The sequence below is a fragment of the Ursus americanus genome, chromosome 19 (assembly GCF_024610735.1).
Source record: "Ursus americanus isolate L20-20 chromosome 19, mUrsAme1.1.p, whole genome shotgun sequence".
Taxonomy (NCBI): Eukaryota; Metazoa; Chordata; class Mammalia; order Carnivora; family Ursidae; genus Ursus; species Ursus americanus.
In genome coordinates this window covers 39,044,506-39,071,634 of record NC_142145.1, presented here as the reverse complement: position 1 = coordinate 39,071,634, position 27,129 = coordinate 39,044,506, and the positions used below count along the sequence as shown (strand labels likewise).

Genomic DNA, 27,129 nt, shown 5'->3' with positions numbered 1-27,129 from the left:
GACAAGTCTAGAGAACAGCCTGGCCTCATCCGTGCACACATACAGAGCAGGGTCATCCCCGACCCTATGAGAGCACCTGCTCCCATCCCTCCCCCGGCTGAGCAAGATCAAAAGGGATTGGGGAAGTACACCCGGGAATCCCCTCCGCTAGCAATGGCCAAGGGTATCCTGGGCGACCACAGAGCCACGGCACAATGCTTCTAGTAACCAAGGGGCTGAGGGGTGGGAGTAATGTTTTCTCACCACCCCACACTTAAAAAACTGAGATTTACCCACTCAACTTACTTCTGTAACGCGGTCCATTTTAAATCTTTAAGTTCCCAACTCATAGGCTGCAGTCCCTGGGGAGCCCTGAGCTGTGTATTACATTAGGTCCGTTATCTTTAGATACTGCAAGTTAATACAGCATGGAAGACACTGGTTAGAGCACCACAGTCAAATGTGGAGTTCAACTCCTTGCTCCAACATGCACGAGATTTGTGGTACAGGGCAAGACAATGTGGTTTCTCTTCTCTGCCTACCGCATGTAGTCATTTTCAGATTTCGGAAGAGAAATGCACAAATTGCTTAGAACAATCCCTGGCCCATATACCTATTCAGTGGCTGGAGCTATGAGTGACTGGTACAGAGCCCTGCATGTGACTTAACCCGGGACATTCAGAACTTTAGAAATTCTGAACTTGGAACCAAAGAGGTGATGTTTTAGCCCTTTCTGGAACAAGGTTCTGAGATGCAAGTCTGAGAACCGTGACCTGCCAGTTTCCTCTATGTCAGAGGAAGCCAGTCCAAGAGAATGAGACCAACGTGCAGTAAGAGATAAGACATGGAAACAGCTGATTAAACTAGTGTCTCCTGGATCATAAACCGTGTACCCACAGGAAATGAAGCTCTAGCAGACACTTTAGGAAAATGCAAAGCTATCCTCTCAATCTCCAGTAATCTGCTCTGATGATGGAATTATTCCTATCTGAACTGGTCTGCACGCAGAGAGATAAGAAAGAGGAGAACAGGCATATGACTGGAAAGAGAGGCCTGTCTGGCATGACCAGCAAGCAAAAGGCAAAAGGTAAAAACCACATACCTTACTAATCTGTAAAAGCTAAACCCTCTCCCTAGGGAAGAATGGTAGAATCCTGGCAATTGAACATGAAGTATATGAGAAGAGTCAAAGAACACTAAACACCGACCCTGCACACCTTTTGCCTAACACAGATATTCACTCATCATCAAAATGGACTTGACAGGGGATGCAGCCTGGGCTCCACGATGGACCTTCCAAGCCAAGGCACGCCTGCGGGAAGGGACCCTGCAAAGGATGCTAAGCAGAGGGTAAAGGGTCCCGGTACCAACGAGGACTCAGAAGCTGGAGGAAAAGGTCCAATTCCAAAGGACTGCATGGAAATCCTAGTTATAAACTTGGCAGAGCATGGGGGAGGTTTTTAAGGTAAGTGTATGTATTGCCAGGAAACCCCAAGATGATAAGTAGGGCCGAATGATGTACAACCGCTAAGGCCTGTTCCAGGAAGTAGAAAGTGGGAAAGCCCCAGTGCCAGAATGCTCCCGAGAGCTCTCTCCGGAGCAGCCGTGGAAAGCACTTCACAGGAAAATCCTCCGAGCCGAAGGGGAAGGGGTATTCAGTGGACACTAATTGCTTTGTAAGCCCAGGGACACACCAAGAGCATAGAGACCCCTCTAGCAGTCCATACTCTGTATGTCCCCCATATACATTCAAAAGATTTAAAGATACTGAACATAAAATAAATGTAAGTCCATTAAAGTTCTGATTCTTTCCTTTAGATGCTTTTTAAAAATATATCTAGATATAGATCAAATTCCAAGTTATATTCAAAAAATGTTTCCACATTTCCGGGGACTCCTACTATACCAGGCAGCTACTACAGTCCATGCGTTTGCAGGAGCTAAACACAGAAGATAAATAAGGTTGTCCCCGGCCTTTAGGTGTTCTGAAGATTCATTTTCTTATAATCCTGAGGCAGATAAATATTAACATTCTCAAAATTCTCAAGTATTTCTTAATGTCAGGTAGTTAACTTTAGATAAGAGTATTTTCTTGTTTTGCATAATTTATTATTTCTTGCGATTAATGTTTGGGCCCCTTCTCTTAGCCACATGCTATGATTTATAAATCTACATGCAACTCAGAGATATTGTAAGCTCTCTAGACATTTCTGCAAAACAAACTGCTAATGGAAGCTCCCCCTGGGGAGTCTGATGGCAGCAGAAGGCCTAGAGGACTGTTTCACTTTTTATTTTAGTGCTAGAATGACTGAGTCTTTCACAAAAGAATCCATGCATCTCTTTGATCAATTTTTAAAGGACTAAATTGAAAAAAAACAAAACAAAACAAAACTCAAAGACATGGAAGAGCAGTATATTCACTTCCTTCAAATACAAAGTTTTGGGGCTAAACGTGTTATTCTTGGCCAAATAATTACAAATGACCCTAAGGACCAGCTCACTGCCAGACTTACAGAGGGTCTCTGCGCTCCTTGGGTACTATGTCCAGTGGTGCTTATGTCATACCAACGTATTATGTGTAAGTCTATCCACCCACCCCCTGCCACTAGTCTGAATACCTATTTTTTTTTAAATCAAATTGCCTTTGATTTCCAGTATCTAACGAAGTATCTACAACATGGTAAAAACTTACTGTAAATGAACACGTCACAACTGATCTTTCAGCCAACAATAATTTAAGCTTTTGGAGACTACACTATAATAAACCCACAAAATCATTATTCCCACAAAAGTGCTTGGATCCAGCAGGTATAACCACTGCTTTCAAAATCAGGAGTTTTAAAAGGTTACGCATGATAGATGCACTTGAGACGGGATCTACCACAACCGCTTTAAAATGTAGACATTATTTCATCTAATGAATGGATGGATGAAAACACAATGAGTTCTGGCCCCCAGCCTTCTTCCTCTTTTCTAGAGCCACACCTGAAGAAAGGAGAAACAGAGAAGAATGAAAAATGAAAACTGCTGGACAGGTCCCCTCCTCAGCTCTCACTGGACTTTATCACTTATAAGAAAAGAAGAACAGCACCAAATCAGGCTCTCAAGGGCTTTGTTCTTCCTGCAAAAGGCAGCTTAAAGCAGGTACAGAAACTCAGTGAGAATTCTAGTCTGTTTACCACTGGCTTACTGTGTCAGTCTGGCAGTGTCTGAGCATTCAGACCACACAGCCATCAAACGAGGAAGTGTGCTCAGCTATTTCTAACAAACCTACCAGTTCTAACATTGCATGACCCTTATCATCTGCTTTGGTAATTATTCACTGATTACATCGTATTTCCTTAATTTGCCTAACTCCATAGCTACAGGGCAAAGCATCATTTGATTATGGGTATGTGATTTCTTTGCAAAAATATTATACGTAGTATCTATTTACATTTGGTGCTTCAGAAAGTCAGGTACAAGGTTAAAAACCCCTTTTTGAAATCAAATGTATTTAGAAATATCACAACCTATTTGCCATCCAGTGCTAAATTTTAAATGAGTCAGTACATATTAATCAATTCCCCTAGAGTTCAATTAGCTCTTAGTACACCTTATTGGCAGGTGATATCTATATAAGTCTGTGCAGAAATAACCAACTGCATTATAAGTAACTGTGTATGCTTCCATCTCTCTCAAAAGCCTAGAGATCTTCATACAAAGAGAGGATGTTCTTCTTAATGCTATGTCTCCAAGTAGCTAGGTAAGAATACTGACTACATGAATTGTTCAGTATACATGAACACAGCAGAGTCTCAGAGTTGCCTACTCAAATTCCATTTTCCCTTTCTCCTAGGTAAGAGAACCCCAATTTCATTCAAAGCACCAATGTACCCAGCTCAAAGAGCATAATTTACAGTCCCTACAACAAAGTTCTGGCCAATGCAAAGTAAGCAGAAATACTACGTGAAACTTCTGGGAAGTCTCCTTAAAAGGGTCCCTCTGTTCTTCTTCCCTCTTCCTTTCCTCCTTCTTACTGACCCAAGTACAAATAGGAAGACTGGAGCCCCACAACAACCTTCGAAGACTATAAAACTCCATGACAGAGTAGAAGATAGAAGGCGTGTGGAGACTTTCTCCACGATGGCCCCAGACATCCAACTCCCAGATCTCTTTCATAGAAGAACATAAAGTCCCATGGGCTTAAGCCACTGCAACTGGGTCTCTCTTACAACCAAATCCAATGCCTAGCTGATACAATGATGGACTGTCTCTTGTGAACCGTTTTACCACCAGTAAAGGAACCATGAGAAAAGTTTTCAAAGGTTCATAAAAGTAAGCCAACTCTAATCAAAGTAGGCGGTAGCTGCTTTGTCAGTATTGAAACTATGAGTTGGTAAGTGGAAAAGTGGATTTCCCTTTTTCTTCTCTTCCAGTTGTGGGGTGTGAGGTGAGGGGAGAGTTTGTCTTGACCCAGTAATCAATTCTCCTAATCAAGTTCAACTGAGTTCCCACATAAAACTTATTCATGCCCCAGGAAAGGAACTCAATTATGCACAGATACCCAGCACTCCCTTCTATGAATACAGTCATCCAAGATGCTGAGTATTTCTGTTCAGTTAAGTGAACTTTTAATGAACACTTTCACAATCAACTTATTCAACCGGGACAAGTCCTAAAGAAGCTTTTATAATGTTTAAACTGCTCCTAACATTGACCTACTATTCAGAAGACCAATGAAAACAGAAGACCAGTTAATGAGATTTTGACAATACTATTAACATATCAGGTACAACAACAGTCTTTCTAAAAGAAATTTCTTTCAACTTAAAAGGGAGAAAACAAGAGTGTTTTGATTTGTGGCATCATAAAACAAATCAGGCAAATGACTAGAATGGATTTTGCAGAAGCACGTGGGAAATTAAATTAAGAATCAATTTGAAGTCTTGAATTTTTAGAAGGGTAAAACTATTACCCACCTTAACACACATTTGAAGAATGAACATCTACGGTTGGCAGATAGGGACTTCCTATTAATTGTGTGTGTGTCTGTGTGTGTGTGTGTGTATCGGTCTGTCATTTACAGTGGTACAATGGAGAACTGCTGACACAAATGAAATCTTTAATTCTAACTGTCTAAAATGAGACTATAGAGGACGCAACAAGTGACAACCAGTTATTGAAACCTTGAAGGAACATGTAATAACTTCAGGAAACACTGCAGAGAGACTGCCACATGGGAGTCTGAGCGTTCTTCCACAATAGTTCCATCTATCTGCATCAGTTCTGCCTTCGTTCAATCACTACTTTGGCCTATTACTTGGCTTTAACCTCATGTGATTCTGATGGACATTCTACTTCCAGATAATATTTTTCAAAGACAAGAGCAGCTACGGATTTCCACTTTTATATAATTTCCCCTTAAGCCCCTTAGAGGCCATAAAATTATTACGAATCTTCTATAATTAAAAACAAGAAGTATTTTCTAAACATGGTTGGAAAAACATTTTAGGAGTTAGAATGGGCATAGAGATGGCAGAATGACTAATATGGACAAATTATTCTCTGTGGTTGATTTTTCTTAACTACCATAGGTGAACTGAAAAAGCATAAGCTGCTTTTTGTATTTTATGTTTCCAAGAGTTAACTTTAATAAAAAGAATTAACTTAAGTGTCTTTATACAAAACTCCCATCACCACTGTGAGAACACCTTTACACATCCTAAAACATGGACAGCCCTGGCTCAAGCGGCAATAGAATCTCCCAGTACACTCAGTAGGAGACACCTTCATCTTTAATAGGAGCCTTACAGGCCAAACCAGAGCTTGAGAGATTTGGTTTACTTCTTTTGACTACAAAGGCAAGGAGGAGAAACAAAGCACAATTAAGAAGCAAGCAATCTTACCTGTCCCGTTGAGGGTAGTGTTTTTATTTGTGTACAGCCTGATCATATGTCCTATTGTTTTCACATTTTCTCTCAACATTATTCCTCGAGCTTGCACCATAAAGAGATATGTGTTGGCTACAAAAAAAAAAAGAGAGGAAATATCATAACTCGGTAAACTTTTTTTTAAATTTAATAACATAATATTCAGACTAGGGAACTACCCAATTAACCCAAACTGACTCAATTAACATGTCCAAAGGGAAAACAGAAATATAAAATGACTATTTCCCATTATCAAAAACTTAGAAGAACAGGGGTGCCGGGCAAGCTTTCAAACAGAAGAGCATCCATGCAACTCTTGATCTTGGGGTTGTAAGTTTGAGCCCCATATTGGGTGTAGAGATTTCCTTAAAAAAAAAAAAAAAAAAAAAAATCTAAAAAAAAAAAAAGAAACCAAAAAAACAAACTTACAAAAACAAACTGCTTTTTTTAAAAACAATAAAAATGAAAAATTCAAGTAGTAATATCCACCAAACAGAATGAGACTAGCTGAATACCATAATGAATTCCTTTATCCATAAATAATTTTCTACCATAAAATATACTTTAAAATTTCAAAAAGGCATTTTATTACAAATATACAATCTATAGTATACTTTCTCTAATTCCATATTAACTCCCTCGAACCGAAAACTCCACAAGGGCAAGGATTCCTTATCTAATAGTAAATATATCATAAATCACCATAGTATCTAGTATGAATATGAATCTTCCAATGGATCTTGCAGATTCTCAATGTGTTTGGGCAAGGAGAGTTAGGGGGCAGAATGACCTAGAATCAATATCTATTTTGGCAATTTCTCTCTACTAAGTTAATTACTTAGCCCTTTTGCACCCCCGTCCATCACAAATCTACCTACCAAGATTGTAAAAGCAGACAAATCACAATCAGTGTGCATTTTCAAGTGGGTACATTTAATTCTTTGTGGTAAGTGCTTCAAAACTAGGCCCCTAATTTCTTGCTTTGGGAGAAATTGGTAAATTTACAAAGATGACACAAATCTCTGCCTTTTGAGATGTCAGGGCTCCTCAGAGAAGCATAGAAGTAATCAAAAGATCCTCTCTTTCTGGTTCTGATTCTGTGAGCACAATGCCTAGCTCTGGACCACTCATCACTGAATCTCAGTGTCCTCACCTAAAAAAGGCAGTATTGCATGAGATGTTCTCTAAAGCCCTTTCTACTTTCAGTTCTCCAAGCATACAGCCAAAAAACCATAAACTCCACTCATTCAAGAGGAGGGCGATCATTTTCATGGCAAAACCGTGTAAGGCTCAGTTAATGACTCTTTCAATTTTAAAATAAGCTGCCCCCGAACATTGTAATGACACTCTCAAAAAATGAATGCCAAGTCAAAAAATCTTAAATGCCAACTAATTTTCTGGGCCCTGCTCTACTTCCTTGAGATGCTACAGAGACATGAGCAAACTGTGATGTTTACTACCGCCTTTCCCATTTTTTAAAAGATTTTATTTAATTATTTGAGAGATAGTATGTAAGAGAGAGAGCACGCATGCATGCACAGGAGTTGGGGGGGGAGCAGACTCCCCACGGAGCAGAAAGCCTGATGAGGGGCTCAAACCCCAGGACCCCAAGATCATAACCCGAGTTGAAGGCAGACGCTTAACCGCTTTACCAACTGAGCCACCCAGGCACCCCTGTCCTTTCCCATTTTTAATGTAAATTTTAACTTGCTCAAAGTACAAAAGACAGAATAAATAAAACTAATAGAAGAGCAGAGTACAATGACCCTTCTTCTCCTTTTACCTTCATTCCCAAACAGAGAAAACAACAGAAATCCAAGCTTCACATAAGTTTTACTTCGATCATTTTTAAGAGCGTGTCTACATCCTCTCTAGAAAGCAGTCCTATAATTAGATATAACTTGTTTAGGCTTGAATTTATTACACCCGTGGGGTTACAAATACAAGTTTTTATTACATTTTTGCTCTTGAGCAGACTTTAAAAGAAGAAAAGAGACAAAATGAAAAATGAAAACAAAAAGAAGAGCCAACCAAAAATGTAGGAAAACATTCTATAAAAGCCAACTAATATTAGCAGAAGCCGAGATCTAAAATTCCACTGAAATGATGCAGGGGAAAACCATCAAATAGAAAACGAATGCCAACTGGTTTACAACACCTTGGATCACTGAATCCTAAAGTTATATATGAAATTTGTTATCAGTGATCTAATATCTTCTGACATTTGCTCTGCACCAAAACATGGAAAGGACCTGTCATGGGGCAGCAGAACTGAGCCGCTGGAAACAATACTGGCCCAAGCAAGGAAAGTGCACTCCGGTGCGTCCTGGAAACTGAACTTTTTAAAAACTACATACCTTTTACTTTTAACACACCTATTCATATAAAGAATATTGTCTGACATCGTGAAGCTAAGTCAGATTTAAGCAGCAAAGAAAAAATCTGGTATAGAAAAGAATCACCAAAGCCAAATTATCCTAAAAACTTCCAAAACACCAGGTAACAAACCTGTTGGGGGCGGGGGGGATAATGACTGATGGCAACTGTGACAAAGGTGAACCATTTGCCAAAAGAATGCATTTACTATTCATTAGATGGATGGAGAAAAAATTAAGGAATGCAAGACACCAAGCTCTCCAAATGGAGAATCTATTAGTTTATCTTAAATCATTTACAGCTAATTGAGTTACATTCCTTAGGTTAATGGTCCTCATGGGTTTAATCCCTAAAGATCAAAACCCATTAGGGAATGAAGCTGTTTTGTTTAAATAGAGTCGTTGTTAACAGGAAGAATGAGATGTGTCAAAGTATGGCAAGGCACACTAAACCAGTATGAGAATGGTTCCAACTGTCTGATTTCTAAACACCCTAAACTGTTAACCCACACTCAAATAACTATATGACGGCTAGTTACCATTAATATAAAATGTAACGGCTTATTGGCAAACCAACCAGGTGGAGGAAATCGTTGTCTAAAATTTCTATTCCAAGTAAAAGAAATTGCATTTCAGAAAATAGGGAAATCTTTCTCAGCCTTACCCTTTGGTCTTGAGACAACTCAGAAATACATTAAAAACTACCACTGCTTAATTAAAATCATGCCCTGTTCTCTAATTCAGTTAATCTGCTATTTGCCTCTGCTTTGTGAGACATAAATTTAACTTACCTAGTTCTGCTTTCTGGGGCAGAGGGGAAGGAATACATTCAACTTAAAAAAAAAAAAACCTTCAAAAACAAGTTTATAACAGCTTCTAGACATCCTACCTTGAGTTTTCAAGGCAAGACATTTATGAACTTGCCTCATTCTCCACTTAAGAAAACTAAGGAACGCACTTGTTAGTACTGTGTCTCCCCATCCCTTTCCACATCCAGCTTTGTTCAGTGAAAAAAGTATTCCAGATAAGGAGAATGTGCCAGTCTGCAGTGACCTGGAAAGCTTTCCTGAGCTTCGAAGACTTTGGACACAACATCCCCCTGGTCCCAATACCCCGTTGCTGACCTCTACGATACACTGCCGTACGTCCGTTAACAAAAAGAAATCCAGCGAGGAGCTGATTCTGAGAGGGAGATTATGTAGTTAGGTGCACTGTAACTGCAGGACTGGAGCTAAGAAAGAAGGGCAAGAAATACAATTTGGAGTGACATTCATGTAAGAGTGGCAACTACCATGCTGAATCACCATAAGAAAAAATTATCCAGAAAACGGGTAAGAAAGTAAAGTTCGGACACACCGAGAGAGGGGTGCCTGGGTGGCTCAGTCGGGTAAACGTCTGCCTTCGGCTCAGGTCATGATCCCAGAGTCCTGGGATCAAGTCCTGCATTGGGCTCCCCGCTGAGCAAGGAGCCAGTTTCTCCCTCTGCCTGCTGCTCCCCCTGCGTGTGCCCCCCGCTGACAAATATTTCTTAAAAAAAAAAAAAAAAAAAAGGATGTCAGACACATGGAGAGAGACCATGAACAGGGTTATGAAGATAAAAGGCCCCAAGATGAATTAGTCTAAGCTTGAACACGGTGGAGAAGAGGAAATGGTCAACCTTATCAAACACCACAGAGGCTAAGCAGACAGACTAAAAAATAATAGCTTAAAAAAATAACACACTAATACCTGGTGCACACTCTTCGCCAGGCGCCCCCGGAAGAGCTTTACATACGCTAACCTAATTAATCCTTACAAGCAACCCTTTAACGGTAGGTACGAATATTATTCCCATCACATGGAGTTAAGTAACTTGCTCAAGGCTACATGGCTGGTGGCAGAGCCAGAATTCAGACCCCAGCAGGCTGGCCCCGGCCGTCCAGCTCTTCACCACCATACTACGTAGCCTCTTCAAAATGCTCTTAGGAGATCACCGTCAATCTTTAAAAGAAGAGTTTCTGGAAAGCAATGGAAACAAAAGGCAAGTCGGGAAGAGTAAAGTGGATAGTGACGAAGTAAAAGCGATTTTCAGAAAAGAGAAGTGAGAGCAAGGTCGAGGAAGTTTTTTTAGACAGAAGAAACCTTGAGCATGCCTGTGGCCTCAGCAGAAGGAAGAAAGAGTACATTTACATTTAAGGCACTGAAAGAAATAGGAGGAAGGATGGAAAAGAACATTTCCACTGAGGGGACAGCCTAACCAGAGGCTCTGGGCTGCACAGGGGGCACATCCAGGAGGAAACAACTCAACTTGGCAGAGTTTGGCCGCAATGAAAAATAACTTACGAAGATGTAAGGGGATGGATGGTGTGAAAAAACAGAAGAAAAAAGGGGAGAGGACTCGAGATCATCGTGAAGATGAGAAGTAATGTTAACAACAGTGAGAAAGTGCCAGAAGTGCGAGGTTAGGAAGACTATGGTCTGCAGAGGTGCAAGGGAGAACAGGTCACAACTACAAGGACTTGATGTGGCCAGACAAGGGAGGATGGAAGACAAGGACCAGACTGCCTGACGGCCACCAACAAGGACATCAGTGGGGGATGAAGTGGAGTGGGAGTGATCTGAATTGAGCACAGGCATACCTCAGAGACACTGCAGCTGTGCTGCAGACGACCACAAGAAAGCAAATACTACAATAAATCAAGTCAAATAAATGTTTTCATTCCCCAGTGCATATAAAAGTTTACACTATAGTCTATTACGCGTGCAACAGCATTGTCTTAAAAAGCAATGTACATACCTTATTTTAAAAATACTTTATTGCCAAAAAGTCTTAATCATCATCTGAGCTTTCAGCAGGTTTTTGTTTTTTGCTGGTGGAGGGTCTGGCCTCCACGTTGATGATTACAGATGGTGGGGTGGCTGTGACAATTTCTTAAAATAAGACAACAACAACAATGAAGTTTGCTACATCGAATGATTCTTCCTTTCATCAGTGATTTCTTGGTAGCATGATGATGCTGTTTGACAGCTTTTTACCCACAGCAGAACTTCTTTCAGAATTGGAATCAATCCTCTCAAACCCTGCCACTCTCAAATCAATCCTCTCAACAGAATCTCTGCCATATTCTTAATCTTTTACTGTCACTTCAACAATCTTCATGGCACCCTCACCAGGAGTTGAAGCCATCTCAAGAAACCACTTTCTTTGCTCATCCATCAGAAGCGACTCCTCATTCGTTCAAGTTTTCTCATGAGACTACAGCAATTCCGTCACATCTCCTGGCTCCACTTCTAATTCTAGTTCTCTTGCTCTTTCCACCACATCTGCAGTGACTTCCTCCACGAAGTCTTGAACCCCTCAAAGTCCTCCATGAGGGCTGGAATCAACTTCTCCCAAACTCTAGGTAATGCTGATACTTGGAACTCTTCCCATCATAAATGTTCCTGATGGGATCTAGAAAGGGGACTTCTTTCCAGAAAGTTTTCAATTTACCTTGCCCAGATCCATCAGAGGCATCACTATGTATGGCAGGTAAAGCTTTATGAGATGTATTTCTTAAATAAGTCTTGAAAGTCAAAATGACTCCTTGACCCAGAAGCTACAGAATGGATATTGTGCTAGCAAGCTTGAAAATACTAACCTCATTGTGTATCTCCATCAGAGCTCTCGACTGACAAGGTACACTGTCAATGAGCAGTAATATTTTGTTAAAAAACCTTTTTTTCTAAGCAGTAGGTCTCAACAGCGGGCTTAAAATATTCAGTAAACCATGTTGTAAACAAACGTGCCCTCATTGAGGCTTTGCTGTTCCATTTCTAGAGCACAGGCAGAGTAGGCTGAGCGCCATTCTTCAGGGCCCTAGGATTTGGGAATGGCAAATGAGCAATGGCTTCAACTTAAAGTCACTGGCTACATTAGCCCCTACCTAACAAGAGAGTCCACCTGTCCTCTGAAGCTTTGAAACCAGGCACTAACTCCTCTTCTCTAGCCGTAAGAGTCCTAGAAGGCATCTTCTTCCTACAGAAAACTGTTTGGTCTACACTGGAAATTTGCTGTTGAGTGCAGCCACCTTCATTGATTAACGAGACCTTCTGGATCACTTGCTGCTTCCATCTTGCTCTGTCATGTTATGGAGATGGCTTCTTTCCTTAAACCTCATGAACCACCCTCTGCTAGCCTCAGACTCTTCTCCTACAGCTTCCTCCCTTCTCTCGACCTTCATGGAATTGAAGAGAGTTAGGGGCTTGCTCTGGATTAGGCTCTGGCTTCAGGGAGCATTGTGGCTGGTTGGATCTTCTAACCAAACCACTAAAACTTTTCCCACTTCAGCAATAAGATTGTTTCACTTTCTTACCATTCATGTGTTCACTGGCGTAGCACTTTTACTTTCCTTCCAGAACCACTCCTCTAAGGGCGCCTGGGTGGCTCAGGTGGTTAAGCATCTGACTTGGACTCAAGTCATGATCCCAGGGTCCTGGGATCAAGCCCTGCACTAGGCTCCCTGCTCAGCGAGGAGTCTCCTTGTCCCTCTCCCTCTGCCCTGCTCATGCTGTCTTTCTCTCTCTCAAATAAATAAAACGCTAAAAACAAAAAACAAAAAAAACCATTCCTCTGCATTCACATCTTTGCTAACTGTTTGATGCAAGAGGCCCAGTCTTCTGCCTATCTCAGCTTTTGACATCCCTTCCTCATTAAGCATAATCATTTCTAGCTTTTGATTTAAAGTGAGAGACATGCGACTCTTCCTTTCAGGTGAACACTTAGAGGCCACTGCAGGATTATTAATTAGCCTAATATCAATACTGTTGGTGTCTCAGGGAATACAGGGAGGCCCAAGGAGAGGGAGACTGATGGGGAATGGCCGATCAGCGAAGCAGTCAGAACACACACTTTTATCGATTAAGTTTGCTGTCTTACATGGGCACAGTTCATGACACCCAGAACAATTACAATAGTAACATCAAAGAACACAGATGACCATAACAAATATAACAATAATGAAAAGGTTTGAAATATTACAATTATCAAATGTGACACAGAGAAATGAAGTTGAGCAGATATTGTTGGAAAAATGGCAGTAATGGGCTTGCTAATATTGATTGCCACAAACCTTCAATTCATTAAAAAACTCATTATCTGCAAAGCACAATAAATAAATAAATAAAATATAAATAAATTAAATAAATAAATAAAGTGAAGCATAATAAAATGAGATATGCCTGTACTAACTGCCAAAATCATGCCGAGATACAGAATGTTGGTGGGCAGAGGCTTCTGAAGAGGACGGAGGGGCACCTGGGTGGCTGGGGCAGTTAAGCATCCGACTCTTGGTTTCAGCTCAAGTCATGATCTCAGGGTCATGAGACCGAGCCCCAGTATCAGGCATTTCTTGGCATTTCTTGCCTTCCTGGGCTCGTGGTCACATCACTCCAGTCTCTGCCTCCACCTGTACATTGTGCTCCGTGCACAGCGTCGAGTCCACCTGAGATTCTTTCCCTCTCCCTCCCCCTCTGCCCCTCCCTGAGTGTGCGCACGCTCTCAAACAAATAAATAAAATCTTCTAAAAAAAAATAAAGAGAAGGGAAATGAATTAACATTTATTGAGTACCTACCAAGGTCATGTATAAACTTATTTAAATACACATACATATAATTATATTTCATTTAATTCTTAAACCACCTGTATGTAGCAGGCTGAATGGGGGCCCCCAAAAAAATATGTGCACATCCTAATTCCCAGAAGCTGTGAAAATGTTATCTTCTTTGGAAAAGGAGTCTTTGCAGAGGTAATTAAGGATCTTGAGATGAGGAGATCATCCTGGATTATCTGAGTGGGCTCTAAATCCAATGACAAATGCTCAGATAAGAAAAAGGCAATGGATATTTTACACACGCACGCACACACATACACACATGCACGCACACACGCAAAAGAGAAAACAATGTAAAGATGCAGGCAGAGCCTGGAGTGATGTGACCACAAGCCTAGGAAGGCAAGGAATGCCAACAGGCACCTGAAGCTGGAAACGGCAAGGAAGGATCCCCCTTGAGAGCTTCCAGAGGGAGGACAGTCCTGACAACACCTGATTTCAGACTTCCGGCCTCCAGAACTACGAGATAATAAAGTCCTGTTGTTGTAAGCCACTGTGTGTGGTAATGTGTACGGTAGTCAGGAAACTAATACACCACCACATGGCGTGGGTATAACTTTTCCCCATTTGAAAGCTCGGAAAACAAACTCAGAAGTAAGTTGCATAGGCAGAATTTAAAAACTAGGATTCAAGGACAGGTCCGAATGTCTCTGAGAGGCAGCAGTTTGGATGAAGCAACGGTTGAAAGTCATAGAGGAGAGGGAGGGGCAAAAAAAGAGAGAGAGAGAAAATCTTCAACGTAAACAGTAATGAGAGAGTGAGAAAGGAGGGATAAGCCAGATCTCAACTAGTCCAAGGAGGAGGAGGAAACCAGAAGGGGTACTTACAGGTTACAGGAGAGAAAATAGTTTCCCCTATTAGCTACAGAACATACAAAGAAATCAACAATGCAGAAAAAAAGCAAAATACCACTTATATATGCCCCTGGATATTACTACAGATATCTGAATCCGGTATCTCGGAATCTCTCAGAACTCACAATAATCTTCTAAGTATCTGTTTCAGACGCCTAAACGTTTTCTTCTACCCACATCTAGCCCTTATTCAACTAATTCCCCGAAATGACTCATCCAAGATGGTAAAGCTAAACATATTATCTCTGGTAATAATGTTGTAAACCCTAGGATGAGGCCTGACTATGTATGAAATACTGTTCATACCTTGCCTAGGACCAAAGTACTGCTTGGGTTAAAAACAAAAAAAATAACAAATCTGTAGGCTGTGCCAGGCTGTAAAACAAACAATTCCCTTTATGTCAAAGTACTATTTAAGCCGAGTATCTTACCACGGTGACAATGATTCAAAGCCAGGTATGGGCTCAAGGAAATCTATAGTGCAAATAATTACCAACCTATAATAACCTCTTCCCCATCTTTCAAGTGACTCATGGGCTGACTAATGAATAAAGAGAATGAAAGAACTCTGCATTCAGAATCCCATTTTATCAAGAAATAATGAATTCCGTGATTATATGCGGTATAGATCTATTTCAGATCTCAGCCAACGGCTAACAGCTTTGCTGACGAAGACACTAAAAATTAACAAGAAATTCCTTACCACTGGTGCTTTCACCATTTCTACCCTGCAGTTTTAAGTTATTTGGGGAGATTATTTGTGTTTGAATACTGATCAAAATTAAGTATTTTTAAATAAAATTGGACTTTTCCAACAGTCTTATTAAAGATGTTCAGGGTGGAGACATGTGTTTGTTCAACAGATATTTACTGAATGCCTACCGTTCGCCGAGCAGTACCAGAAACAAGGTGTCCAGGGGGTTCCTCTGTAAAAACCCAAATCCTGAAGAAGCCTAAACAGCCTAAAACATCAGAAGTACTTTCGAAATAATCAGATCATCAGTTCAGGCTAGTTTACACTTAGCTGATAATTCTAAAAATAGACTCCGAACCTGGCAATATGAAAACACTATCTAACACAAGATATCGATCTGCACTGTCATGTGGTAGTTCACTGTTATTCACTTAAAATAAACACATACTTCTTTAAAGCAGGACAGGAGCTTAGAGAGTTAAGCATTACAGCCCACACTGTAGAAAAGTAAAATTAGGAGGAAATGAGGGAATCGAGGAAGGAAGACTGCAGGCAATTAAATAGATTTTTAAAAAGCCAATCAGTAAGGAAACTTACTTAATGAAATTACAGATTAAAAGATCAAACCATAAATAAACATATCCAGAAAACATGTACAAAACTGTTGAAAATTAATGATTTCAGAGTACATAAGGTGAATGTGAAATGAATCTCTATCCTCTTAAGAATTCTATCATGAGGGAAAAAGTGGTATTTGAACTATATGTTTTACAATCATCCCTGATTTCTTTGTGTTTTCGCAATTAAAATACCTTTAAACTTCTTTATTTTATGAAAGAAAAATGACTCTTAAGACAAGCAGGAGAGAAGGGGACACTGTGAGAAATGAATTTCAAAGATTTCCAAAGCTAGGGGGTCTGGGGGGCTCAGTCAGTTGAGCGTCGGACTCTTGGTTTTGGCTCCAGTCGTGATCTCAGGGTCGTGAGATCAATGGGCTCCGTGCAGAGTCTGCTTGAGACTTTCTCTCCCTTTCTCTCCTTCTCCCTCTGCCCCTCACCCCTATGCGCACGCACACTCTCTCTCTCTCAAGTAAAATTTTTAAAAAAGATTTCCAAAGCCAGAGCATATTTTCAAATCAATAAACAAGGCACCTTATAATTCTCTGCCTTAGGTCTCTTGATTCAAAAATAAAATAAAAAAAAGTCCAATTTCTCTTCCTCTGAGTCAAACTGGAAATTGCATAAGTCATAATTTCTGAGCAATTAACTTAATTATCAGGAAGGCAATATATATAAAATGGTCTCTGTAAAGTCACATTAACACTAGCAAGCCTCAAATATTTAAAAATAAAACAAGACATACCATTTCAATCAAGACGACAGGTTACAGTACAAATCTTCTATACCCACCTACCTGAAACAATATTACAAAGGGACTTTTCTAGCCAAATGCTGTATCAGATGTGTTTAAATCGTTGGCTAACATGCAGGTCTATATGCTTTAATCACTTTTACTGATCTTATTAAGTAAATTACAATGTATATTTCTAATAATTAGAAACACTAACAAATTTCCGATCAACCTATAACTCAATCACACAGTTGCTGCAGACTCACAAAGAAGTGCATGATCCTGGTTGTCTTAAAGGATGTATTTATCCATTCTGTCCATTTCTTTTCTGAAGGAAAAAAATTCTTCACCATGATAGCCATCTCTAACTCCAGTAAAATACGCTGCTACACACAAGTTAATCTGCTTTTTAAAAAGTAAGTTTACTTCTATGAAAGATCAAATGATAATAAGATGATTAATTTCAAAAACTAAACCTATCCAGCACTTGGTTTTTCTTTTTTTAACCCACCAGTTGGGGTATTTGTCAGAAATAAAGTTCCCAGGGTCCAGAATTACCTAGGATGTGTATTAAAAATGAACCAGAATCAGAATTAGCATCTCTAGTAATAAAACCTAGGAAATACATTTATTTATGCAAACCACTTTAAGTAAGGCTTGAACACTTTCATGTCTGAAAGACACTGCTTGTACGAATTCTTTAAACATTAACATATGAAACAAGCCAAAAAAGTAGGATCTTCCTTTTATATTAGTTTAACTTACATTAAACAAAATCCTCTTTACACAGCTTTCTAATTTATGCACAGTTCATTCAGACATAGCAGAATCTATGTTTACCTCCTGTTGTAATGGTATCACACAACGATTTGGTGGAGCCAAAGACTTTTACTAACTCGAGTAATTAATCATGAAAACAAAGATGAAAGCAAAAAGCCATATTTATTATGCCTCTGGAGAAAAAAAAGTTAATTATAAATTTCAGATTTAAAATTACTAAGTATGTTTTCCTAAACATTTTGCTGTGCCCCATAGCCAAAAATATAACTGCTGACGAACATCCTTTAAGCTAGCTTTCCCGTTTTAACTGAGGAGGGTTTCTGCTGTAGCTTTAAACCAAACTTTGCCAAGTTCTGGTATGACCTAAAACAAGTATGCTCACGAAACATAACAAATCAAGTTGGCCCAACACAGGATTCACGTACTAGAGAAAAATAAAATTGAGGTGTTACCTGAAATTCTCCAGTGAATCCAAGACATAAAGTAAAAATATCTAGTACTAACTGGAGTAAACGCTTACTTTTGCAAAGGCATGTTAATGGGATTTCAATCTCGAATTGGCCTGATCTTCAACTCAAATCACGTTACCTGTATAGTATTCTCTTTGTCGTTATTCTGCCAAAAGGCAGGACTGGAAAGAAACAAGTCTTTTAAATACTAAATTATGGTGTCCTCCAGAAATTTAAAAAAAAAGAGAAAAGAAAGGAAAAACAGAGGGAAAAGGGGGAGTAAGGGGGATGACAGAGATAGCAGGAGCAGGCCGCTCTGATTAAACTGGCAAACTGCACTCTGAGGCAGGGGGAACAGCCGCCAGCTTGGGCTAAGACGGCCAGGAAAACTGACCAGAAGGGGACACTGTAAATGTAGAAATCAGTGCTCTTGGGAACTCCCAAATGTGACCCCGGAAAACCCAGCTCTAGGCAAATCACTGCAATGCACCTCCTTCCACCGTCTCACTGCAGCCTCCCCACCCATCTCCATGCTTGCTGAGGTTAAGACAAACATGAAACGCAGGCTTGAAAGGGAAAGGGAGTCACAAAAGCCAGTGGGGGTGGGGGTGGGGGCAGGGGAGAGAGGTGGAGGAGCAGGTCTGCCCCTAGGCTGGGTCAGCAAGGGTGCTGCAGAGTTTAACACAGCATCATTGAGTTTAAGAGGCTATTAGACGTCCATCCAGTCTCCCAAGCAAAGCACCTTCTCCAGCCTTAACAGGTGGTCATCTACCCCCCGCCTGATGAGGCACCTATGAGGCACTTATCTCATTGTTTATAGCTCAGTTAGAATGGTTTGATTTCTTAAAATCTGCCTCGTTGTAACTACCCTCACTGCTACCTGACGCTATCCCAAAAAAAAAAAAAAAAAAAAAAAAGGTTCATCTCTCCTCTATGTGGTGTTCCTTTCACCTAAAAAACAGAGAGCTCATATTTTCCCCAATCATTTCCAGGGCAACAATGACCAGATCCCGCCACCCAGAACAGTGGAAGTAGTCAGCTATCCCAAGCTGTACATTTCAGCTGTTCCAAAAAACTGTCTATTTCAGCTCTTCCCACAACATGTGAGACTTTGGGCAAATGACAATCTTTGGGAGGCTGTCTTGCCTTCTCTTTCTTTACAACAAGGCTATTATTCCATGAGCACAGGGTTTGGGGGTGTGGCAGGGACAATCCTATGAAGCCCCAACAGTGGACAAAGCAGTGGGCTACATTTGGAATCTTTCTCCTGGGACTTCTTTGCACAAAGCTTGGCTTCAGAGACACCACGGCCTCTGTGCCCAAGGTTCCCACGGCCCTGGCCCCTTGAACAGAGGATCAAACCTAGAGGCTCCAGTGGGGAGACCGGCAACCACAGCTACCAGAGCCTGAGGCCTACAAACCCAAGTGCCTGATAAGCTTTGAAGTACACCCTGTGATGAAGAGGCCAGCCACACGATGGGTTAGGAAATTCTCTATCCTATATAACACCGCCTCAAGAGAAAAACCCATTCCGTTCCCAACTAAATTCCAACCGGTATTCGGAACACCTACCCACCTACCATACAGAGACTACAAGCCTAGATTAGGAGTTTCTCTCTTAAAAGTATCCACGGACATGGCTATTTTTCCTTTTCATAAACATTAAAAGGCAGTATGACAAACACTACCGCAGAATACATCTATCACTTATCTCACTCTGCCATGTTGTTTAATAGACCTCAAATTTATTCATGAAAGAATAACTACAAAGAATAGTATTTAGCATTGTCAGATTTCAATGAATTAATTTTCCCTCCAAAAATACCGCACTCCCCACAAGTCCATAGGACTTAGATTCACTTATACTGAAACCACACAGCCTGAGTTCCGTATGCTGCTGGAGAACGGCACTCCGACCGGGGTCGGACGTCCCTAAGAAGGCCTCCCATTCCCTTGAATGTAGACTAGACTGAGCGACTCTTTTCTAAGAAAATATGGCAAAAGTGATGGGGTGGTGAGCTGCCCTATGGAGAGGCCCATGTGGCAAGAAGTGACGGAGGCCTTCAACTAACAACCTGCAAAGAACTGAGGCCCTCAGTCCAACAAGCCTCAAGGAACTGAATCCTGCCCAAAGCCACATGGGTGAACCACAACGGTGATCGACACTCAACACTCTGTAGCCTTGTGAGAGACCTTGAGCCAGAGGCATGCAGCCCAACCATGTCCAGATTCCTGGCCCATCTCACCTATGAGAAAATAATCTATTTGTTCTTTTAAACCCCTACATTTGGGGGTAATTCACAAAGTTATAGATAACTAATATACTGACCAATCCAATTTTCTCTACAGTTTCTAATTCCCGGCCCGGCCCTCCATGTTCTCCCAAGGTATCTAACATGTAACATCCCAATGGTATTGATGAGTCAGCTCGTAAGAGGACAAAGGAGCTGCCATACCAAGAGAAGTGATTTAATCCGAAACATTCAGCCACCCAACAATTCTTTGCTAAGCCTCTAGTATGGTCCAAGGCAGAAACAAAATCTCTTAACTTAGGTTAGGAAACGGTTCACTCTATACTAAGATGTGGTCAAATAAACTGAGCCCCTCGTTCTCAACAGATAACCCAGATACCTACCTAATCAAGTATGAACTCCCTCAATCTCCTTCTCCATATTCATCTAATTTTTGCTACCACAAACATCTTTATGTCCTCTTCTCCCATCGCCAAAATTAGTGCACCTATATACTTGATCCCACTCTCTCTACCTGCTCCCCATGATTCCAGTCTTGTTCCATTTAACCCACTCATACCAGTACCACCTAAATATTTCTGAAATAAAAATCTGATCACATCACTCTCCTACTTAAAATATAAGTTCAATGGTTTGACATTGTCCTCGGGCTAACATCCAAGCTCTCACACCCAGTTTACAAGGACCACTATAACTAGACCCATATTTATCTCTCTGGCTTCAGCCCACACTCCCCTCTGTACTCTATGCTTTAACCCCTACGTTTGGTTTTATTTTTTAACTTTCCATTTCTCCCTCACTTCTTAGCCTTCAAATCTTCCAATCCTGCATGAAATATTTTTCCCCCAAGCCAATCTTTTTTTTTTTTTTAAAGATTTTATTTATTTATTTGACAGAGAGAGAGACAGCCAGAGAGAGAGGGAACACAAGCAGGGGGAGTGGGAGAGAAAGAAGCAGGCTTCCAGCGGAGAAGCCTGATGTGGGGCTCAATCCCATAACGCCAGAATCACGCCCTGAGCCGAAGGCCAGACGCTCAACGACTGAGCCACCCAGGCGCCCCCCAAGCCAATCTTTTAATTACCTAACTTAAGCTTCTGGCCTGTGCTTCATGTTCACCTTCTCCATAATCCCTAAACCAGTTTAGTGCCACCCCACAACCCATGCCTCCACAGCAAATGGTATTTCACTCTACTCTAGAATAGTTACTCTTTAGCTATGAGGATTTCTCACTGGCTCTGTGATCTATGAAGACAGGGACCATGTGGATCCTGTTCGATGCTGAACCGCAGTGCTTTCTGCAGACAAACATTTGCTGTATGAAAAAAAATAAATGGGGGCACCTGGGTGGTACAGCGGTTGGGCGTCTGCCTTCGGCTCAGGGCGTGATCCCGGGGTTCTGGGATCGAGCCCCACATCAGGCTTCTCCGCTATGAGCCTACTTCTTCCTCTCCCATTCCCCCTGCTTGTGTTCCCTCTCTCGCTGGCTGTCTCTATCTCTGTCGAATAAATAAATAAAATCTTTAAAAAAAAAAAAATAAATGAATGAATGAAGTCTTCCTAGATCACATGTCTGTTCCCCTTCTCAAATCTTCAAACCCTGCCCTCAGTCCTTAAACCTTTATATAAGCTCAGGTCTTCCCATCTTGTAAGGTCCTTAAAGCCTGCTTCCCCTACTTTCCACTAAGTAGGGCACTTTCATGGGACCTCTGATTTACTACCCAACTCGAGTCTATCTGACCAGTCAAAACAAAAACTGCTCTCAGAGTAGCTGTCATGGACCTCCTACTTAGCAAACTGGTAGTTCTCCTTCCAAGAATTAACCCATTTCAAACCTTGTCTTGCTAATCATCATTTTTCATCCATTCATTCATTCATTCATTCATTCACAAAGGCCTCACTTCAGCCGTATGATCTCTCTTTCCCTTCATTTTCCTGTTCCTATTTCTCCATTTGCCCTAAGCTGTTAGGTTTCATCCATGGCTACCTTCTCTTCAGCTTCCCTAAGTTCTCCGGCCACCCAAACTTTCCACGGTATCGACCACAAGGACTGCCTATTTGGGACTGGGGAATGAAAGGGTAACAGAGTCTCATGGGAAACTTTTCAAAGTACGCTTGGGCCTCCCCTATATTTTGGTTTAACCCGTACCAACCCATGTTTAAGAGTAACTGACTCAGTGAGGCACTTCTGCTTACAGGAATTGGTTTTATCACTCAGGTGTGTTGGGACAGAAATAAGTAAGTACCATTCACCTACCTGCTGAAGACAGTCCAGTCTCTCTCCTGGTAGACAATTCTCCTGGGCTCCAAGTCCTTCTGTCCATCTCCCTACCTACTGACAAGTTCTTCCTAGATATACCACAGGCACCCTAACTCCATTTCTCTCAAACCAAAACAGCTCCCTCCAAGCACATGCCTATCTACATTCCCTACGACCAGCCACCCGGCTGCCTAAGCTGGAAGACAAGCATCATCTTAAAGCTTCTCCCTTTCCTTCAATGTCACTACTCCCATCCTCTCAATCCGCCCAGACCCTCCTATGACCCTGATCAGGTTCTACTCTTCTGAGCTACTGAAATAACTTCCCACCTGGTCTCACTGCCCCCGGTTCTGCTCTCTATCACCGTGCTCCATGCTAAAAGAAATGCTGTAAAACCAAGGATTGCATCATTCCCTTTTTCAAAACTTCTGATGTTTCCTGCTACTCCCAGGACAAAAATTTGAGCATCAGATGAGTGACCAGCAAAGGAAGGCCCAGAGGAAAGAAACAGCTGACACCATGGCCCGAATCAAAAGAACCCCTGGAAGGAGCCATGTAGGTCGGAGAACTTGGTGAGGAAAAAACCAAAGGACCTTTGAATCACAAAGCAAACTATAACAGCTCAAAAAGAACACAACCAGGCTTACCCAGCCAGGGCCAGGAGGCTAAAGGGCTATGACAAGAAAGCTGCAGGGCAACTTGCCACCTTCTGAGCTGGCCAAGAGAGACCCAGGCAAAATGTCAGGCGACTGTCAGCAAGGACCTAACTGAGCGACCCTCTCCCCTACCACCAACCCTTATACATATACCCACACATCCTGACCACCCATTAGCTACACCAGTACCAGCAGAGCACAAACCGCCTAGGGGCCCAAATAACAAAGCACTTGCCAGGTTATTCCTTAAAGGGCCCATAAGAATCCAGACCAAAGTGCCCCAACCAGATTCCACCTCGACTCAAAGAATAAAACCACCTGTCAGCACATCTAGGAAAGGTCAAAACCTCTGGTGAGTCACACAGATAGCGAAACCCCACTCCCAATGGAGTTGTGCAATCTTCTCCACAATACTACCCCGTTGATTAGAGGCACATCAACTTTTTTCTTAATCACAGACAGCTTTGATAAACCTATGTGAGTCAAGACCAGCTTCTCTCTGCCAGGAATTTTAGAGACCTCAACACCAAAACACTAGGCTGGGCAGGGGAGTCCCAAGGCTTTTTCTCAACCTGGCTGATCTGCCACCACATACCCCAAGCAGTAGTCAGGTGGAAATACTCCTATTTTCTGTAAGTACCTTTGGCCATGCTGTCCCACCGCTTAGTCCAGATAAAGCTTATCCATCCACAAATGGCCCACTCGAACCACCAGCTCCCTCTGGAAATCCTCCACCAGCCCTCACTCACTTCACAATGCAGGAGTTCCAAGGACTGGCTACAGCTCTTTCCTGGTGCTCACCCCATTGTAGCACGAGGGAAGTAACTGTGTCTTAGTCATGTATCTTCTGTGCCTCAAACAATGTCTAGCCTATCTGAGACACTCCACTTGTGTTTGCTGAATGAACGTGTAAGCCAGTTCATCTTCTCCTATGATGCTATGGCAGGATAACGTAAGTATGTTGTGTTGGAAGCTGCACTGGAAACTAAACACTAAATGGGATTCTACTCTCAATCCAGCCAGGTCAAGATCTTGGGGGGAAACTGCACTCACCTTTTTGCAATCATGTACAAAGGCAGGAAGAGAATGCGAAACAACTAATGGCTCCTCACTCTACCAGGTGGGCGAGGGAAAAATCGGTCTTCCTGTGGGGGTGGGTGTCTGCAGACCAGCTTCCCTTGTTACGAAAGTTCGTAATATAAAGACTACCCCTGCGTTTCCTGCATGAATTAGAAATGTCAAGGAAAATGTTTCAAATTATTCTTAAAATAATGAGGTTTGACTTTGATGGAACTCATTGCAGAGTAACACTCAAATAGCCAAAAAAGTGCTGAACATGAGAAAAAAATGGAAAGTAAACAGGCTATGTTGTCTACAACTGTGTGGTACTATGTGCTCAGAAGAGAGAGAGAGAGAGAGAGAGGGAGGGAGAAGCACAGGTGAAGAAGGCTAAGGAAGAGGAACTAAACACAAGAACAGGACTGCCTGGGGGAAGGGGCGTGACAAAAATAGCTCTCTGGACAGAAAATGTAGGGAAATAAAACTCGTGTCTACACAACAGGTTGATGTGGATAGGAATAAGAGGGACTTTTTAACAGAAGACATTTGAAACATTTATGTAGGATCGATAAAAAGTACTCTCTTACACCACATATATTTTAGTCACAAGACAAGTTTTGCCCCAAGATGTAATTCAGGCCAAAATATGCATTATTTCAAGAAGGTTCTCTGTCCATCTCATGTAAATTAGTTGTAAGAACCTAGCTAGTTTGGGGTATATCTCACTAAGAAGAAATCTGCAACGAAATGGGCAGTATACATAAAGCACTTCTGTAGCAGACCAATTCTGTAGCATAACCACTCAGGTTACCCTGAAAATCAACTTGCATGATGATTTTGCATTGTGAGCTGAACTAGCCACATTTTTCATGAAGTATCACTTTTACTTTGAAGAACTGACAAACTTGGTTATCTAGACTCATGTATTTGACCAACATTTCCCCAAAAATGAACAAAGTGAGCCTGACACTCCAAAAAAAAAAAAAAACCAGGCAGTATTTGTTGCCAATGATAAAATTTGAGCCTTCAGGCAAACATGCGATTTTTGGAAAACTGCTTCCCAATAAAAGAGAAATAAGGAGATTTTTTAATCTACTAAATAGTACTGGTTTGGGAAATATATACAAATTAACAAATTAACAGCACTTATAAGTTTTGGTTTTCATTCTCTTTACTAGCTTTAATCAATTTTTTTAGGTTATAAATTATAAGACCCACAAAAACAGTAGCTTAAACTGTGTCAACCTAATTGTCTATAAGAAAACTGCCAAATTTTTATGACATATCAGTGATTATTCTATGGCAAACATTAAACTTACACACAAGTGAGAAAAATGTATTAGTATTTCATATCAATCGAATTTTAAGAATCTGCAGATAATATATCAATGTACCAAGGAAAAAAAGGATGACTACCAAGTAACAGAATTCTGATTTCCTTTGGTTAACGTTTTGAGTAACATAACTTCAACAAGTTACTCAAAATACCAAGAAAGTAAAAACACTGTTGCCTAAGTGCAAAAAACCTTTTTCTGCAAAACCTCTCAAAGTTAAATGTCTGATTAACTAACGTCACCCAAAGATTTCCGACCTTTAAAGAGCTACATGGCAGGGGCACCTGGGTGGCTCCGTCGTTAAAGATCTGCCTTCGGCTCATGGCGTGATCCCAGGATCCTGGGATCGAGCCCTACATCAGGATCCCCCGCTGGAAGCCTGCTTCTTCCTCTCCCACTCCCCCTGCTTGTGTTCCCTCTCTCGCTGGCTGTCTCTCTCTCTCTCTAATAAATAAATAAAATCTTTAAAAAATAATAAAAATAAAAATAAAGAGCTACATGGCAAGGCAAAAACGGCTGCAGAATGAAGAGTTAATTTCTAAGACTGCCAAAATGGCAGAGGACTTAAGGAAAAGCTAGCCAAATAATTTGGCTAACTACTCTCAAGTCCACTGAACTACCGCTATCATTTCTACTACAGGCTTCCAGGGGGTTTTATTTCGCCTAAAGAAAAAGCTGCATTAAAGGAAAATATACCTTAAAATATTCATACTTGTTCCAACTTTAACCTCAAACTTCTATTTTGGAATACATCAAGGTTTCAACAATTTCTGTCTTCTCAAGCATCATTATCTTAGTTTACACACCTTACTTGAATCCAAAAATTTAATCAAGAAAAAGTCACATAGTGATTCTGCCCTAGGAAATGCAACAGTCTCCGTGAGGTTTGCATCTTCCTTCTCCCCTGCAATTCACGACAATAATCTAGTATCACACAAGATAATGCCCTGATACTAAGCCACCTCAAAATTCTGCAGGTGTTTTCACTGTATAAGAAGCCATACATTTTTGGCTGACCCAGAGAGAAATGGCCCTGGCTCAAAAGACTACTAGTGTCTAAAAAGAAATAACAGGAGATACACACTATTACTAAGTGAACATTAAACTTATATTTTACACTAAATACTTTAACATTAAATACATACCATAAATACTTAACATTAAATACATAACAACCAGGAAAAACTCAGAAAAAGTTTTGGAGATATGATGTGTTTTCATAACCATACGAAGTTCTTACTTTTTATTCATTAGAATGCCATATTGGCACCTTTTCAACCAAAGGGGACTAATTAGAATGTTTAATGAGCCAATTCAAGTAGATTACTTAAAAAGTATATGTGGCCCCAAATATGATAAATAGGTTAAAATGTTAAACTACAAACTATCTGTGTAACTGTCACTTTAATCATTATATTATCTCGGAAATCATCCTAACAGGTAGCAGAGTCTACCTACCCTTGAAAAGCAGACTAAATAATGGAGCATTGTTTCCACAAGAAAACTCATCGCCTAAAAATTCCTGAAGTGTGGCACAAATGTTCACT

At 41.0% G+C, this 27,129-nt stretch overlaps 1 protein-coding gene across 2 annotated transcripts in view; it reads right to left on the bottom strand.

The window, feature by feature from the left end:
- Positions 1-27,129, bottom strand: part of B4GALT6 (beta-1,4-galactosyltransferase 6) — a 73,080-nt gene that overhangs the window by 44,843 nt on the left and 1,108 nt on the right. Inside the window, exon 2 of one of the 2 annotated variants that reach the window (XM_045781847.2) lies at positions 5,868-5,984. In XM_045781847.2, the coding sequence (XP_045637803.1) occupies positions 5,868-5,984 (117 nt within the window). Of the gene's footprint in view, positions 1-285; positions 2,979-5,867; positions 5,985-27,129 lie in introns of those variants that run through there. The other variant, XM_087869900.1, reaches the window with a different exon arrangement.